General features: G+C 44.7%; 1 protein-coding gene across 2 annotated transcripts in view; it reads right to left on the bottom strand.

Moving 5' to 3' along the window:
• The window catches only part of LOC139381922 (inositol polyphosphate-5-phosphatase A-like), a 181,753-nt gene that overhangs the window by 35,552 nt on the left and 127,044 nt on the right, over nt 1-19,157 (bottom strand). For both annotated transcript variants that reach the window (XM_071125783.1, XM_071125784.1), the window contains exon 9: nt 16,326-16,410. In XM_071125783.1, coding sequence (XP_070981884.1) covers nt 16,326-16,410 — 85 coding nt within the window. The remainder of the gene's footprint in view (nt 1-16,325; nt 16,411-19,157) is intronic.

The raw sequence follows: 19,157 nt of genomic DNA on the forward strand, positions 1-19,157 counted from the left end.
ACACAGCAGTACTCCCCCCCCCCATCACACCAACACACAAATTGTTAATATAGCCAACTTCACCAACCTTCCAAACATACACTCATTCCACACTCAACTTTATCTCATACACACTTGCGAAAGCAATGAAACAGACAAAACCTCCCCAATCACGCACATTTTACCACCACAATGGCTGACGATAGACTTCTCAACAGGAAAAAGCCACCAGATGCTTTATTGTGTGTGTGTATAAAGTGGTGGCAGTAAAGGAGGTTGGGAACTCCTCAGCGTATTAGGCAAAGTAAGAGGAGTCATTGTCTCAGGCCTGGCTACTGCCACGTTACTGCCACCTGTACAAAGAAAGCCTAATGAAAGATTTCATCATCTGAAAACCTCGGCCGGCCCACCTCCCCTCTGACACTTTAAGTCAGCAGTTTGAAACCAATCACGGCAGATGTCTGCAGGGCTGTTTAACGCACAGGAGTTACTCTCCGAAACGCAATAGGCCTATAGTCAGTCCTACAGTCAAACCCTTCCTCCCAACAGCTCGCCTCCCTTATTGGGATAATGCCTCATTTGAACGTTGTTCGATACACGTTTTGGAATGAACGTCAGTGTTTGTGCAAGAAAACCTATCCTCCCAATGAAAAATACAACATGAAAGGGAAATTGAAACATCAGGTGATGATTACTGTGTGGTACAACGTAAAAAAACAACAACAACAAAAAACAACAAAGACGCAGCTTTGTGGCCGTTGCAGATCTTACACACTCACTTAGCACTGTTGGGAGTTGTATTTAATCACATATAATCCAAAAACGTTTTGCTCATTCCACACTAGCTAGTGACTAATTTAAGTTAGCCTAGAGAGTGAGGCTGTGTGTGTGGAAGGGGTTTGTTGTTGGAAGGTTCAATTAGAGAATATTGGAGAGGTGATCAACTGGTGCTCTATTAAAAAGAGACCAGAGGCTCTGCATGGAGTTCATTACCGCACTGATCAATAGCGATCCTGGCTGAACAATTAATGAAGCTCTAATCCTCCTGTCCCTTCTGGAGGGTGAGACCTGGGCTGTGTTCAGTAGGCATCAAACGCAATGAAAACCGACTGACACAGGGAAGGACTAAGCTGAAATTGTCCAAAAGGAAACACTCCTTTATGTTTTCCGGTGCAAAAAACAAAACAATGTTTCAAATGTTTTCCGTTGCATACCCTAATGAAGAGGGCAGGGCTTTATCCTTCAGCATGAAGGATAAGTCCAACAAACACATTTCATGCACATAATTAGGGCCCAGAGAATTACTATTAGGCTTTAACTAAAACTTAATACAGGATTATAAGTAGGGCCCTGGGTTTATCTAAGTAGGTACTAAGTAATGCAGTCAGGAAACTAAATGAGACCTGCACGTAAGTAAAGAAACGTAAGAGTTTATAATACTGTATTCAATCTTTTTTTAAATGTATTTATGTATTTTAAAAAGGACCCCGTCACAATGCCTCCCCGGAGACAAAGAACAAGGATTCATTTGGAAGCTAGCGCCACCCTTTCATTTGTTTAGGGGCATCTAAACGATGCGGCTTGTCCGGCAGGGCGACAGGGGAGCCCTGTGGTGTAATTCAGCCCGGCGAAGGGGAAAGAAAGGTATACAGAGTAGCCCCTGCTACCCCGCGACGCGCTAGGCAACCATCTTGTGGGTGGGCTTTGTGATACATTTTACACATTTTTCATGACCATCCCTCTAGATGTGACCCCACTCGGGGTCCCTTTATGCCCCTGACAGCTCTGCGCAGGAAAACATGCTGCTTCTCTGATAGCATGAAATCAGGGAACAAAGACCCCCAGGGAGAGGAGAAGGGGGCCGGCCGAGGCGCACTGTGCTCCGGGCCCCGCCTGGATCTGGACACAAACAGATGTTAGGACAGCCCAGTGCCTCTCAGCCTAACAGTCCCCTGAAAGGAAAGTCTTGTAGGTGAAATGGGCCTGAAATGGATTGTCTCGGGCCTCCTCTAAGACAAAGACGAGCACCTCCTCAAAGAGCCAGGCCAATATGGCCGTCATAGATAAATCACTGGGGGGAGGGGAATTGTAGAAAGAGGCCCGTGATTTCTCACTGTGCCACTTAAAAATGGGGCCTCTTAAATATGGGGTATTTGTCGGAGGGCTGTGAAAAGAGCTGAGAGACTCCTCATGTCACTGAGCAGAGTTGTTTAAAAGCCCGAGGTGCCAACGCTGGGTTTACAGCTGTGCTACAAAGAGACACTCTGTGGGACCACCTCTCTGTGACTGACAGTATCTATAGCCTATCCAACCCCATGAATCAGATCTCTCCATCTCCTTTGGATGGATACTGCATTCTTTACATTCTCCGTTCAAACAGCATTAACTTCTAATTGGATATCTTTCCCAGATGTTGATACGTAATGAATACGTTGTGCTATCGAGAAACTGCCCATGAAAGTAGGACTTGCTTGATATGATTGATATAAAATAGAATGGTATAAATGTTAACAACGTTAACTCGCAAATTCCGTTTGACTTATTTTGAGCTGGAACAGAGATGACTTGGAGAACTTTCCCGGGGGGGGGGGGGGGGGGGGGGTAGAACCTTATGTAAACTCCATCACAGGGTGGAGGAAATGGAATGGCTGTGTGTGTGTCTCTCTATCTGTGTGTGTGTGTGTAACCCCCTCCAGCATTGCATTAGTCAAACATAGATTGACATCATACAAGCAAGGCACTATGAACCAGGCACAAAGACGACCTTATCCTCAACAGTTTATGCCACATTTAATTTGGGACTAAATAAAAACCCACTGTTAGCAGTTGCTGGGCTGCATGGACGGGCTCCATTTTTGACTATGATAGAGGCGAGGATGACTATCTAGTGCGTTGGGAGACGAGATAAAACCGATAAGATCCATAGGGAAACTCAAACTCCAGCATTCATCTCATAATTCAACATAATAGCGCTCATCTTGTCTACAACCATGTACACTCGGACAGCCTAATATCGCCACACACACACACACATCCTGGGGGGTGGCAGCTAGGCAGCTCTAAGCTCATATGACAAGACTATATTAGAACATGCTTGTCTGTCTGCCTGGCCATGTGCGTTTAGCTAATATCCTCATATCCCCATTGTGGCGTAACCTGCCTTCCTGACCCAATTTAACACCAAACCTTTCAGTGAGACTAGAGTCCCCTCCGCTAGACAAATCGGCTTGTTCCTTTTCTTCGCACCCCCCCCCCCCAGAGTGAAAAGCTTTCCTGAGCCGTTAAAGACGAATGATCAGTGCTCCGGAATGTTGGGGGCCTTGTCAGGAGAAAGGAGAGGAGGATGGAGAAAAAAAGTCCAAGAATGAGGACAAAAAAAGTCCTGCATTCAGAAAGAGAGCGAGATGGAGATTGGTGTGTGGGGGGGGGGGGGGGGGGGGTGACAGGGAGATGATCGAGAAAGACAGGCAGAGAGTGAAAGAGGGTGAGTGAGCGAGCCAGCTGAAAGAAACTTGGGATGAGAGAAAAAAAAAAGTGTGAGAGAAGTGTGTGAGGACATAAATGATCAAATGCGAATGAGAGAACTAAAGCCCCACTAGAGACTAAGAAGGTGGGGTAGCCAGAGTGACTAGCAGGTGTGGCATCATTGACTGAGGGTTCAATGGGGCTACGGCCCAGGCCAACCAAGGACCAGAGAGGCCACGACGCTACGGTCTGAGGGGTGCGGTGGGTGACCACTGGTGCCAGGCTCTGCCCTCACCCCCTGTCACACCATGTCATTTACCCCTGGCATGGCCGGCCCAGCTGCCAGCAGCTCCAGCCAGTAACACAATGGCTGCAGCTCTTGTTGATGATGAGGCTGTTGTTGATGAGGAGGACCAACAGAAGCCACTGCTTGTTCTTCATTTTCAGAGTGTTTTATTGCAGAATGGCGTCCTGATCAAAGTGACATCGCTCAAGTTCCTCCCTCGTCACTGAACTCTCGCTCTGTGTTTCCATTAGCATGGCAAGCAAACAGAGGAATAAGAAGGAGAGGAGAAAACAGGCTCTTTTGTCCCAGGGGGAATAATCTCACTCTATCCAGATGGGCTCTCTCTCATATAATGGGGCCTCTGTGATGAATTACCCAGATCATGAAGGTTTATCTTCATATAGACACATCTTTGTCTGAGATACGAGCTGATAAAATTTGATCGAGAATCAACATTTAGTCACGTGACAAGGTGAGGCTGTATCAAGACGACCTCACAAATTTAACTCATAATCCCTATTTTTGGATTACTGCAGTCCTCATTGTCAGTGATAACATGGGTTTAAAAACCTAAGATGGTGCTGCTAAAAGATACAATGAGATTCTCAATGTATCACAACATCGTGTATGTGATAGAGATTTTGTTAAGTTTGGTTAAGTAGGAAACTCCCACCTGCTGTGGGATTTGGGGACATAGTAGGCAGTAGTGTGTGTGTGTGATCAAAGACGTGAATATGCGTGTGTGTGCTCAATCATGTAAATATGCATGTGTGTGGGTGCACATGTGCATGTGTGTGACGGCAGCCAAGGAGGGTCACAGTCCCCACAGTCCCTGGTGTCCAGGGTCCCCTGGAACAGAGGCCCAATCAGTGCTAGCCCAGTGGCTAACGGATGGATGGCCCCCAAAATTAATTAGCCTGACTAATGTAGTGTACACTTAATTACACTCCCTCGGTTTTGATTAATAGCAGGGCCCACGTTAGCACACACGCTAATCAAAGGCAGTGGCAAAAAGGGACGAGGCAGTGAATATTATTTACCCAGAAACAGGCAGTATGCATCAAAAGACGGTATGTATCAACAACCCTAAATGACTCTTTCCAGCCAATTTGAAGAGTAATGTGTATGTATCACACGAAGGCATAAATACATTATTACAGTCATGGAAGAACACATGCAAGCAATCACACAAACACTAGTGATGCGCGGGTTGACTTATAACCCATAGTCCCTGCGGTCATATCCGCGGGGCGGGCGGGTTTAGGGTCATGAAATATTGTGGGAGGGTGGGTGTTGGCGGGCGGGTTGAATGAAGAGAATGCTTGTGCAATTCATATCTATAGGCTACATACATTTGAGGTTTTTCTTTCATTATTTTACTGCTGTCAGTGCGTAGCAAGCCTAAGCTTTAGGGCCTAACCGTAGCGTGTGAAATACACGCCAATTGGCAAACGCTTAAAATGCTTTTGGTAACTCGAGCAGAAAAAGTTATCAATGCACTGAGGATAAAAAAAAGGACAAGTTTAATTCAATAAGAGAAAAGAAGTGAAATGGAGAGTTAAAAATAAATAGAAGGGAAGGCCAGAACAGTAGTGGTAATGTTGGGGAAAGATTTGGCTATGTGGTAAATGGGGAGGATAGCAGTGCTGGCTATGTGGTAAATGGGGAGGATAGCAGTGCTGGCTATGTGGTAAATGGGGAGGATAGCAGTGCTGGCTATGTGGTAAATGGGGAGGATAGCAGTGCTGGCTATGTGGTAAATGGGGAGGATAGCAGTGCTGGCTATGTGGTAAATGGGGAGGATAGCAGTGCTGGCTATGTGGTAAATGGGGAGGATAGCAGTGCTGGCTATGTGGTAAATGGGGAGGATAGCAGTGCTGGCTATGTGGTAAATGGGGAGGATAGCAGTGCTGGCTATGTGGTAAATGGGGAGGATAGCAGTGCTGGCTATGTGGTAAATGGGGAGGATAGCAGTGCTGGCTATGTGTTATAAAAATGTGACAGTCACAAGGTGGGGACTTCAAAATGGCACGTCAAGGGAATTGTACTTACTGTTCAGATGGGTAAAATGGAATAGTAGCCTAACTGAAATCTGGACACTGACTGTAGGTCTATTGCAAGTAAGGCATTTAACTGTACTTGTGCAGTTAAAACCTGTAACTTACCTCTGACATATCCTAATACAATATTAACTACTGCAGAATTAAGCATTTTTTGCCGTAAAATGATATACCAAAAATTCTGACTTGGGAACAGGAGTTGAGAAATATGATTTCTTTCTTTCAGCATCTTGAGAGAATTAATGTGCAGTTCCAGGCCATCTGTAAAGGTGGCGGTGCTATCTTTATCAGCATCATAAAAACGGATAGTATTTCAACCACATAAAATATGCATCCAAGCCGAACTGAAAAGAAAACCCCATTTTGGGTCATTTTAACAGCTTTTAATTTAAAGCAGAAAGAGAAAACAAACTTTACCGATGTTAACTACATTGAAGCATTCGTTCAATCGATTTATGACATTCTGGTGAGCAAGGGTTTACTTAGTCTTCTAATGCAACAAGTAATGACGGAAGAGATGCTGCATGTATCTAATTATAGACGAGTTGACTAACAAATAGCCAAACAAAATGTTGGAAATTCTAAGCAGAAACATAGGCCTATCTAAAAAGGCCTGTCAAAAAATCATTCAGTCATCTGACTGTACAGCACATTTTCTTGAGGCCTAATTTTCATTTACCACATATCAGACGTGGGATCAAGTCCCTATTAATCAAGCCACAAGCAAGTCTCAAGTCACAAGGTCCGACTCTTAAGTCTGAGCCCCAAGTAGAACGAATGGGTTGAGTCAAATCCAAGTCGTGCATTCCAAGATAAAGTCGAGTTACAAGTAAAAAAAAAAATGCTATGATTTGTTCAACTACAAATATTTGTATATTTATCGAGTCTACCAGACTGCCCTTTTCATTATTTTTGTATTAAGTAATAATTCATTTGAACAAATTCCAAATGCAAGCTTCATAACGAAATGATACACTTCAAGCTATTTTGACATAACAAAAGACAAGTAGGCCAATGCTAGTAATTGGTGCTTGATGCCCCATTGCTGGTGAGCTTGGGGCAAAGTAAACAGTTAATATTCTTGATCACCAAACCATTTTAGGAGCAAACAATTTTAGGAGCAAACCATTTTAGGAGCAATAGGAGCAAACCATTTTAGGAGTATGGCAATCCTTTATCCCAACAATTTGACATTTGAGCTGCACCGGATCCAATAGATGCACAAGCAGATCAGCAATCTGTTCGCTAACTCAGTGGTTCTTGAACTTCTTGACACACAAACCCCAAAAAGCAGCGGCTGCGCAAATGTAGCCTATCATTACAGCCATAAACGGCAACGCATTTTCAAAACTTCAGATACAGAAATAAACTGCGTTTTACACCTGCATTTTGAGCAGAAAGTCATTCATGTTAGCAGCCAATATCAGGTAGGGATACAATGGCACTTCTTTGGATTCCAGAGCAAGCAGAATCATATGGCCTACCAACCTGTATGCAGCAGAGGATGGGATGGAAAGCATGGTCTTTCTGCACCACACACTATCACCATGGAGGGCTACATGTCCGCGGAACACTCGTTGCCAAGTTCTTCCTCACAAATACTGTATTTAATTCGTCAGAATGTGTAAGATCTTCATCCCATAATATTGAAGGCAGCGCGATGTTACAGCTATCTTATATGGCCAGTAGCCACCTAAACTAGGCCTATTAAAAATATGAAAATCATCAATAAAAATGCCAGGTAGTCTATTATTGTTCGGGCAAAGATGCCTCTATAGTAGATTTCTAAACTGTATTTTATATGGATAATATAAATCTAGGCCGATCAAGTGGCGATTTTAGCGTGTAAATCTTGGTGGAGCACTCTCCAAAAAAATATTTTAGATGCATGTCAGCAAAGCCACAACACAACACTAAACAATACATTAATTGGACTATAATGGTGACAAATGGTGCCCACAAAATGTTAGGGTCTACATAAAGCTGTCTCTACAGCAGAGTCCCAACACTTTACCACTGTTACACCTGGCGATCAGCAGAGCCTTTGTCTGGCAGCGAAACAGTTCATTCAGCCTCATTTACTACCTTTAAAAAAAAACATAGTTGAAATGGCTGGCTAGGACGGATGCAGTCAATTTTACTAGTTGTTCAGCGCTTTTGAAATGTACAGCGACAGAATTCAGAACATGGGCCGTTCTTACCGTATTCTACCTGTACACAAAGTCAGAACCGTAGGATAAATAAAGGGGGCATATAAGCAGACAATGAAAGCTCTTACAATATTTGATGACATCTCTCTAAAACAGGCTATAGGCTACATGTGCACCACCAAGTCAGAACAGTAGGCTAAATTATGAGTGGAAAAGGGACCAAATTATTAGGGTGAGGCACATGGGCTACTAACAGCTTACTACACAACATAGTATTACTTTCTTAGCAACAGTATTAATATCTCCCTGGCATATTACATAATTTACGCCGCAGCATACAATACATATTTGGACTCACCTTGGTGTGCTGTGCTCACTTGAACAGGTCCTTCGTTGGCAAATTTTGTCAAAGTCTGGCATCCCCTGGATTTATGGTGCTTTCAAGACAACTGGGAACTCGGCAAAAGGTTGAATCATGACGTTAGTGTTCTTCAGGTCGTAGCTCTAGAAAGAGGCAGAGTTCCCGACTTGGAATTCCGAGTTGGATGACCATTCAAAACGTATTTTCCCAATCTGAGCTAGTAGATTTGCAAGTAGATTGTCGACTTGATTCTTGATGACTGCAAGCTTGCTACAGTTGAAGTTGGAAGTTTACATACACCTTAGCCAAATACATTCAAACTCAGTTTTCACAATTCCTGACATTTCATCCTAGTAAAAATTCCCTGTCTTAGGTGAGTTAGGATCACCACTTTATTGTAAGAATGCAATGTCAGGAATAGTAGCGAGAATTTTTTATTTCAGCTTTTACTTTCATCACATTCACAGGGGTCAAAATATTTTGTACCGGTTTCCTCCAGCATCTTCACAAGGTTTTTTGCTGTTGTTCTGGGATTGATTTGCACTTTTCGCACTAAAGTACGTTCATCTCTAGGAGACTGAATGCGTCTCCTTCCTGAGCGGATTGATGGCTGCATGGTCCCATGATGTTTATTCTTGCGTACTATTGTTTGTACAGATGAACGTGGTACCTTCAGGCATTTGGAAATTGCTCCCAAGGATGAACCAGACTTGTGGAGGTCTACAATTGTTTTTCTGAGGTCTTGGCTGATTTCTTTTGATTTTCCCATGATGTCAAGCAAAGAGGCACTGAGTTTGAAGGTAGGCCTTGAAATACATCCACAGGTACAACTCTAATTGACTCAAATGATGTCAATTAGCCTATCAGAAGCTTCTAAAGCCATAACAACATTTTCTGGAATTTGCCAAGCTGTTTCAAGGCACAGTCAACTTAGTGTATGTAAACTTCTGACGCACTGGAATTGTGAATTATAAATTAAATAATCTGTCTGTAAACAATTGTTGGAAAAATTACTTGTGTTATGCACAAAGTAGATGTCCTAACCGACTTGCCAAAACTATAGTTTGTTAACAAGAAATGTGAGGAGTGGTTGAAAAACGAGTTTCAATGACCCCAACCTAAGTGTGTGTAAACTTCCCACTTCAACTGTATAAACTACAAATTGTAGACTATTTGTAGCCTATTAAAATATTTATAAAAAATATATTTTCCCATTCAGTTTCACACTGGTGAGTTGCGACCCCACAAAACCTTCTCCCAACTGAGAAACACTGCGCTAGCTCTCCCGAAGTGTTGAATGGCAGTTTGCTGGTCCAATCAGAGGGCCGAGTGTGCTGCTGCTACTATCTATGACTGCATGGAGAGTAATTCATAATTCAAATGAGTGACAAAACGTTACAAAATCTGACCAGATCATTTCAAGTCATCAGTGTCAAGTTCTTTTCTATCAAGTCCAGTCCCACATCATCAAATTTGCGACTGGAGTCCGACTCGAGTCCATGCGGATTGGTTATGAGCAATTGGGTACAGGTGTACAAACAGCTGACCCGCGCATCACTAACACACACACCCATGTATGCGCACACACACACACACACACCCATGTATGCGCACACACACACACACACACACACACACACACACACACACACACACACACACACACCTCAACATAGGCTAGTGTAGAGGCACACTGTATTGAGAATATGTTTAGAATATGCAAAACAGAATCACACATACAATCACACACCCGTCACACTTTTCCCTGGCATGGGCCATATGCTGTAAAGCACCACGAAAAAAATGTAAAATGTATTACCCTGCTTGTCATTAATGAGAATTTTACAACATTCATTTGGAGTGGGTCCTAGTCAACAGACCCAACTTAAATGTCACGCTGCTCAAGTGAGAGAAAGGCCCAGGACAAAGCAGGAAGATTTATGCCTGAGCCGACCCCTGCCACCCTCCTGCTCTTCTCTCTAGCCACAGACAGGGGGCTCTACCGAACACTTCCACACATCCTCCAACCTGGATCTCCCTCACAGAGGGAGCTGTGGCACGGTGAGAGGCCGCAAGCCTAATGAAATCTGCCCATGTAGCGGCCAGATAAACTCCAATTAAAAACAGGCACAAGCTATGTCATGGGGACAGTAGATCAAGTCAGCAATTAACCTCCGCGCTGACCTCCATCAATCCTTAAATTGGAGGGGCCGGCCAGAAGCGCACAATTTCTGCAGATATTAAATTTACATTCTATAAAGTTTAATTAGAAGGGATTTTAAATATACTGAGAGTCCAGGCACGGAGCCTGGGCCTGTCACTGAGCCTCTGTGATTCACCGCCACTGGTCCCCAGGGGTCCCGGACATCCCATGCATCTCTTCTTCCTCGTCTCTGCCGGACCGTCTCAACACACAGGTGGTTCCTCTGCTCCAAATACCTTCTCTCAAACATACTGTACACACTCAGGACAGTATCTACTTAAAACAGCAGTAATATAGGAACATAGGCACTTTTCTCCTTGGAACCATGACAACTTTGAGCTCCCGAGTGACGCATCACAGTGCTGAGGCCTTACTACAGACCCTGGTTCGATTCAAGGCTGTATCACAACCGGCAGCGATTGGGAGTCCCATAGGGCAGCGCACAATTGGCCCAGCGTCGTCCGGGTTAGGGTTTGGCCGGGGTAGGCAGTCATTGTAAATAAGTATTTGTTCTTACCTGACTTGCCTAGTTAAATGAAGGTAAAATAAAACATAAAACCCAGTGCACCATTAAGAATGCAGTGGTTAGACTTCAAGCAGTAAACAGAGTGAAATGGCATACAATTGGAAAATGGGCACCCACTGCCCCATCCACCCACGAGTGCTTGGGCAGCCTCATTCCTTCACATCTCCCTGGCTGGGCCCACCTCTCCCTGCACCTCTCCTGGCCAGTCAGAGCAGGAGAAAAGGACCAGGGACAGAGCGATGACACTGGGGAGACCACCTCCAGGGAGCTCAACCCCAGCATTAGTCTCCACTTGGCTGTGTCCTTTGTCCCCCAGTGAAAGGCCCAGTGAATGGAGGTCAATTGAAGCCAATTCCCTCTGTCGGACACAATTCATGGAGAGCCCAGTTGGGAGGGGAGCTGGCAACAGCCTCTGGTTACTGATCCTGCCGCACAAGCATGACAGGAATCCGGCACCTGTGTCCAACCCTGGGACAATGGGGTATAGGACATTGGGCCTGGAGTGTAGAACACCACACACACAGACACAGGAGACTCAACCACAACCACCCGCAGGGCATGATGGGTAAAGGGGTGGGTCTGGTGGCTATTCTCATTGCAGCGGGTGTCCATGATTACACTCAGACAGAGCGAAGCAGTGTAGCCGTGTATTGCAACTAGAGAGAAATACAGTAACAGTCAAAAGATTGGACAAACCTATTAATTCAAGGGTTTTTCTACCTTGTAGAATAATACTGAAGACATCAAAACCATGAAATAACACATATGGAATCATATAGTAACCAAAAAAGTAATAAACAAATATATTTGTTGAGCACTTGTTGGCTGCTTTTCCTTCACTCTGCGGTCCAACTCAACCCAAACCATCTCAACTGGGTTGAGGTCGGGTGATTGTGGAGGCCAGGTCATCTGACACAGCACTCCATCACTCTCCTTCTTGGTCAAATAGCACTTACACAGCCTGGAGGTGTGTTAGGTCATTGTCCTGTTGAAAAACAAATTATACTCCCACTAAGCGCAAACCAGATGGGATGGCGTATCGCTGCAGAATGCTGTGGTAGCCATACTGGTTAAGTGTGCCTTGAATTCTAAATAAATCACTGACAGTGTCACCAGCAAAGCAACCCCACACCTCCTCCTCCATGCTTCACGGTGGAAGCCACACATGCGGAGATAATCCGTTCATCATATCTGCGTCTCACAAACACACAGCGGTTGGAGCCAAAAATCTCAAATTTGGACTCATCAGACCAAAAGGACAATTTCCACCAGTCTAATATCAACTGCTCGCGTATCTTGGTCCAAGCAAGTCTCTTCTTATTGGTGTCCTTCAGTAGTGGATTCTTTGCAGAAAGTCTCCTCTGAACTGTTGATGTTGAGATGTCGCAAAAACCATCAAGCGCTATGATGAAACTGGCTCTCATGAGGACCGCTACAGGAATGGAAGACCCAGAATTACCTCTGCTGCAGAGGATAAGGTCATTAGAGTTACCAGCATCAGAAATTGCAACCCAAATAAATGCTTTACAGAGTTTAAGTAACAGACAACATCAACTATTCAGAGGAGAATCAGGCCTTCATGGTCGAATTGTTGCAAAGAAACCACTAATAAAGGACACCAATAAGAAGAAGAGACTTGCTCGTGGCAAGAAACATTAGCAATGGACATTAGACCGGTGGAAATTTGTCATTTGGTCTGATGAGTCCACAAAAAACGCCGTGAGACGCATTGTGGGTGAACGGAGGATCTCCGCATGTGTATTACCCACCGTAAAGCATGGACGAGGAGTTGTGATGGTTCTTCGCTGGTGACACAATCTGTGATTTATTTAGAATTGAAGGCACACTTTACCATCATGGCTACCTCAGTATTCTGCAGTGATACACCATCCGGTTCGGGCTATCATTTGTTTTTCAAAAGGACAATGACCCAACAGACATCCAGGCTGTGTAAGAGCTATTTTACCAAGAAGGGGAGTGATGAAGTGCTGCATCAGATGTTGGGTGATTGTGGAGGCCAGGTCCTCAACCAAATTGAGATGGTTTGGGATGAGTCGAACCGCAGAGTGAAGGAAAAGCAGCCAACAAGTGTTCAGCGTATGTGGGAACTCCTTCAAGACTCTTGGAAAAGCATTCCAGGTGAAGCTGGTTGAGAGAATGCCAACAGTGTGCAAAACTGTCATCAAGGTAAAGGGTGGCTATTTGAAGAATCTCAAATATAAACAATATTTTGATTTGTTTAACACTTTTTTGGTTATTGTTATTTCGTAGTTATTTTGTCTTCACTATTATTCTACAATGTAGAAAATAGTCAAAATAAAGAAAAACCCTTGAATGAGTAGGTGTTCTAAAACTTTGGACCGGTAGTGTATATGTGAGTGCATGCGTGTGTGTTAGAGAGAGAGAGCCTACATCTGAATCAATCTCCAGATAAGCAGGGCCGATCGATCCACCAGGGCCAATCTACAGTAAAGCATAGTCCCAATGTGCACTAATTGTCCGGCTGACATTAATTGTCATTATAGGGTTGACATAGCCGCTGGCTGGGAGTTAGAGAGCCACATGGAGACTACACTCATCTGTTTACTGGTGACATCACAGCGGCCCTCCACAACCAAATATAGTACAGGTCACCATTAAATCAAACCGGTGAGCTCCGCACTGGACGGGTTTATATGAGTAGAATGCTGCCTCTTTAACAAGCCGAGCCCCTTGGATGATGTCATCAGCATTTGGTGTTGTCCCGTTAAAAGGGTGAGTATGAGGACCTCTTAGGAAGGAGTAAAATAAAGTAGAGGGGCTTATGAGTTAGTGTGTGCGAGGAGAAAGTGTGTGTGTGTGTGTGTGTGTGTGTGTGTGTGTGTGTGTGTGTGTGTGTGTGTGTGTGTATAGAGAGTGGTGGTGGAAGGGACTTCACGGACCACAGATCTGACTTCCTGAGGTACTCTTTGTACTTTAGACCCCCCCCCCCCCCCCCCCCATTTCACTGCGGTCACGTAGGTCGTACTGGGGTATAGATGTAATTATTTATTTATTTTTAAACACTTAAAATTAGCCTCACGGTTGCATTGTTAAATCTTGTTCATTCCCTTAAATTAAATACCGTGACTGTTTTCTCATTAGCTGGGAATGTTGTTTGAAATGTCTGATACAACATACTTTGGTGAAATCATTATCAACCTACTGCATACTAGTTAAAAATATACATTTCGGTGTGCAGGGTGTGATGAAACTCATCACCGTGCACGTTCATCGTAACTTATTTCATCTGTAGCCTAATAAACTGCATTGCTTTCCCGAAGTCATAGTGGGTGGACCACACAACATATAATCTCGAGACTCCAAGTTCACTTCGATCGGATGATTATTATATTTGCGCATAAAAGGGTGTCCAGCGGCATTTCTCTCATAATTAGACACAAACATATCCCACCTTGTCTAGTGTATTTTGTTTTGTCAACAAAATAGCTGTTTCCATCTGGACTGTTGTGACATTCTTCACCCAACGTACTTTACCTCGCATAAAAATGTCAGATGGAAACATGGTTTATGACATTAATCAGAGGAGGCTGGTGGGAGGAACTATAGGAGGACCAGCTCATTACAATGTCTGGAATGTAATCAATGGAACGGAGTCAAACATGTGGTTTCCATATGTATGATGTGTTTGATACCGCTCCATCTATTCCATTCCAGCCATTACAATGAACCCGTCCTCCTATAGCTTGGACACAACAATTGGACAGTTACAATAAAAAAAAAGTCAACTACGTGTGTCGTTGATGCTTGAATTTAGACTTGGCTGAACTGCTTTCAATGTGGAAAGATTGCTTCCGTATCCCACTTTTGTGATTTTCGTTGAAAACGTCACTTTTTGTGTGGACCTATGGTCACAATGGGCTCCCGAGTGGTGCAGTGGTCTAAGGCAAGAGGCATCACTACAGTCCCTGCTTCGAATCCGGGCTGTATCACATCCGGACGTGATTGGGAGTCCCGTAGGTTGGCGCACAATTGGCCCAGCGTCGTCCGGGTTTGGCTGGGGTAGGCCGTCATTGTAAATAAAACTTTGTTCTTAACTGACCTGCCTAAAAAATTAAAAGTAAATTTAAACAATGACTATGTCTCAGCGGTAGCTGTAATATCAAACTAACGCCCGCTATTTGAATTTCATGATCACAGTCATGCTAACCACATCATATTCCTCATTTGAGGTAAACTAGACTAGAACAGTTTTTCTCAATAGTCTCAGTGTTCTCTGATAATTATTCAGGCATCTGCTCTTCCCTCCTCCCTCTCAGGCTGTGGCTGCTGTGGACTTGGGACCTTGGCTTACTGTATTATCTCCAAAGCAACTTATAATATTCTCACATGATCAGCAGCTCTAATGTGCACCAATTACTTCTGTGGAATCCAATGTACCACCGGAGAATTAGAAAATGCAATATATCAATGTGATATATACAGTACATCATATGGTCACACACAACTCAGCAGTCTGAAACCACATCCTCATTCAATGAATCTCTTGAGGAAAAACATGAGCTCTCCCAGTCCCATTGGCACAGGACTAGTTGGTTGCTGCACTCAATAAAGTATTCTATTTAATTCCTCCCCTAGTGGTTGGATGGTTAAACCACATTCCCCACTCAAAAGGCAATTCTCACTTTACCTCACAGGATGAAGTCTTTCCTGAACCATTTGAGCAAAACCCCTCCATTCAACAACCGCCCACCTCCCTCCTCCCCACTCCTATTCCCCTTCCCTTTTGAGAGAGAGAGGGGCTTCTCCTAAATGAACAATGCCCACACCTTGAACAGAGCCACTGATTTGAGGGGCCATTGTGTGGTGAGAGCAGGGTTTGCCCCACAAGTGTCTAGTCTCTGTTATCATGGAGCTCCACGGTCTGTGTGGAACTTTATGGCTTGTTATCCAACAACCCCCCCCCATCTCCTGATGAGGATTGCTGAATGACTACTCTACACTGACTCTCCAGTGTAGCCTTATTTGCACCAAGAGAAGGGGAGGGAGAGAGGGAGGAAGAGATAGAGAGGGGAACCTAACAATGCACTTGGAGGGTTGGTTGGCAAACACAGCTGGGCCAGCCACAGTAGAGGGGTGATAATGAGCCATAACTGTGAGGGGCTGGTGTTTGGTGTCCCCCGTAAACCCTGGCAAACTATGTTCATGAACCCCCCCACACACACACACACACACACACACACACACACACACACACACACACACCATTGTAGACTCTGTAACTGATATGCTTGCAATACATGCATCAGTGCTTACCTCAACAACCTGCCTTGTATCCAACCTGAAGTTGAAGTCTCCGAAGACAAAATATGGCACCTTTTCAAACCTCTGGTCAGTGATCCTGAAAAACATGAAAACAATTTGCCATCAACAGTGAATTGCTTCAAGTGGAGTAGGCCTACACTGTTGATGGGCCTCTCAGGTGGGCCTTGGTGGTTGGTTGCCTTAGGGCATTTAATTTACGAGGTGCACAGCACCACCTGGTGGCACAAACACATTGGTCAGAAGTGTTTCACCCTTGTGGAGAATAATATTCAACATGACAAAATCCCAAACAGAATTGTAAAGCAGTTAACATGAATTGGTTTGAGTAAAATCGGGGCCCTTGAAATATTGTTCACCTCTAGTATAAAGTGAAATTAGCTGTGCAAGTTTCAAATGATGTTCTAGTAATGTGACTGAGCTGACTTGAACATGCTGTTCCAAATCTTGTATGAGCAAATTAGATTGAGTCTGTGTGGACAGTATGATCTCCATTCTATGGGAAGCTGCTATACTTTGCATGGAAGGTAATCAGTCATGAACTCTGTCCCAATATCCACACTTGAATACTACCTAGTATGTGTTGACCATCTAGCCATGGAATAAAAGGTGAAATAAATATAGGGACATGATCATTGAACAGTAACAGAGAGAGAAATCACCCACAGTATCTAATTCAATCCAATATATAGAACTGTGTGAGGTAGGGAGGATTCATGGAGTCCAGGAACCAGGTTCATGGAATGCTTCCAGATCTACAGCAGCACTGGCATCTGAGCGCATTTAAAACGCACCTAAGCGACGTATAATTAACTTCCTATACCTAATCATTGACTTAAAAAGAGGCTCCCTCTTACAGGGGAGAGATAAGAAATTAAGACGACAGAGTTAGCGCTGCTAGCCTACTTGTGTAATTAATGATTCAGAATGCTAGCGCTTTGCTAATCGCGGGGGGGATAAATCGCCGGGCGGAGGGCGGACTCTCTCCCGGCACCCTGATAACAATATATTTATGAGGCCATAAAAAGAGAAGGCACTCTGTGGTGGGTCCATTCCTGGACCTGTGTCGTAAAGTATCACCACAGCCCAGCCAGTGTTTCTTTAAGGAGGAGGGGAGGGGGGAGGGGGGGCTTGTTGTGGGGAGACTGGCGGACACCTGCACCTCAGACTACCAGTCATGGGTGCTCGGGGTCGGGATGGGGGTAACACACAGACTGGGTGATGTCATCACTGACCTTCCCCAGCCATGGGGACTGGAAGAGCACTCTATTCAAATACAAGGACAGTTCACACTTGCTGTAGCCTGGCGGCAGGTAGCCTAGCAGTTAAGAGTGTTGGGCCAGCAACCGAAAAGGTCGCTGGTTCAAATCCCAGAGCAGACTAGGTGGAAAAAAATCTGCCAATGTGCCCTTGAGCAAGGCCCTTCACCCTAATTGCTCATGTAAGTCCTTCTGGATGAGAGCATCTGCTAAATGACTCAAATGTAAATGTGCAAGTGGCCGATGGAACGGCCACTTCAACACATTCCTCAGTGTCCCGGGGTTAAATGGACCAAGTTCTCTGTAAAAATAAATATAGGCCTAATAAAAGTTCAAGGTTATAGTGACGATTAGGATGAGAAGAGTATTCAAATAATGGTATTGCCTTTTCAAATAAGGATATTATCTGTGTATGCTGAGCATGTAACATGTACAACGGAGGCTTGCCGACATGAAACATTATGAACATTTGTAGACAGACAGCTTTAAGGTGGCTTCATTCTTTAAAAAAAGAAATGAGCTCACTCCAAAAAGCGAATAAAGTACATTTGCATAGAGGAGAGATGGGGAGAACAGAGAGAGTGGAGAATGAGAGTGAAAAAAGGAGGGGATGGGGGGGGGGGGCGGGCTAAAATAGAGGAGAGAGTGAGTGTGGAGGGAGAGAGCAGAGAGAGCGAGGAGAGGCGAAAGGGACAAGAGAGAAAACAAAGGGACGATTCAGACCATGCCACTCTCCCCGGAGAGCGTGTGCGTTTCCCCAGGGCCGAGCCTGTTCCCAGCTTCATCCCTCTAATAGCCATGTCTAATGCCGTAGCCCAGGATGTTCTGTCTGTAGGGCTAAGGTATCAGCCGCAGGTCAGAAGGTAACGCTCTGTTTACATTGTCATTTCCTAAAGCACTTGTGGTGACCCGCTGGTGTGAAAGTTGACTTTTGCTTGGCCTTTATGGCATCCCTAAGAATTGACATTAGCCACAGCGGACTGGTTGTGAATGGGGCGGTGGTGGGGGGTCCTGAGGGCCCCCTGCAGGCCCCCCAGCGAGGGCCCCATTAGTCGCGTCATCACAGTTCATTCAAGCAAACTGTAACAGTGTCAGCGATATTTCCACACAAAGACGCACTTCTTTACACAGTCTATAAACATGCTTCCCCCCCTGGCCAATTCATCGCACGGTGACACCTCTGAAAGAGGCCCTTTACAGGGGCCGTTCTCACTGAGGGGGGCTATCAGTCAGGCCTTCCTGGGGCCACACAAAGACAGGGTCAGCCGCTAATTTATAACATGGCCCCCCAACTCTGCTCCCAGGCCCCCTACCGCAGCCGCACAAAGCACAGGGAGCACATTCCTGACACATTCACTGCTCACACACATAAATGGCTTCGGGCTTATTCAGATTGAAGAGAGTTGCAGCAGAAGCACCGCGACGAGACTTCAACTGACATAATATGTACATAAACTTTTCAGTTTACATTAGCAACGGACTGCCATGTGCCAAGAGAGAATTTGTGGGCTTGGCAACAGACATTCTTGCACTGCAGCTTAAATATCCCAGTCACATTAGCCTATAG

Source organism: Oncorhynchus clarkii, chromosome 23, assembly GCF_045791955.1.
Source record: "Oncorhynchus clarkii lewisi isolate Uvic-CL-2024 chromosome 23, UVic_Ocla_1.0, whole genome shotgun sequence".
Taxonomy (NCBI): domain Eukaryota; kingdom Metazoa; phylum Chordata; class Actinopteri; order Salmoniformes; family Salmonidae; genus Oncorhynchus; species Oncorhynchus clarkii.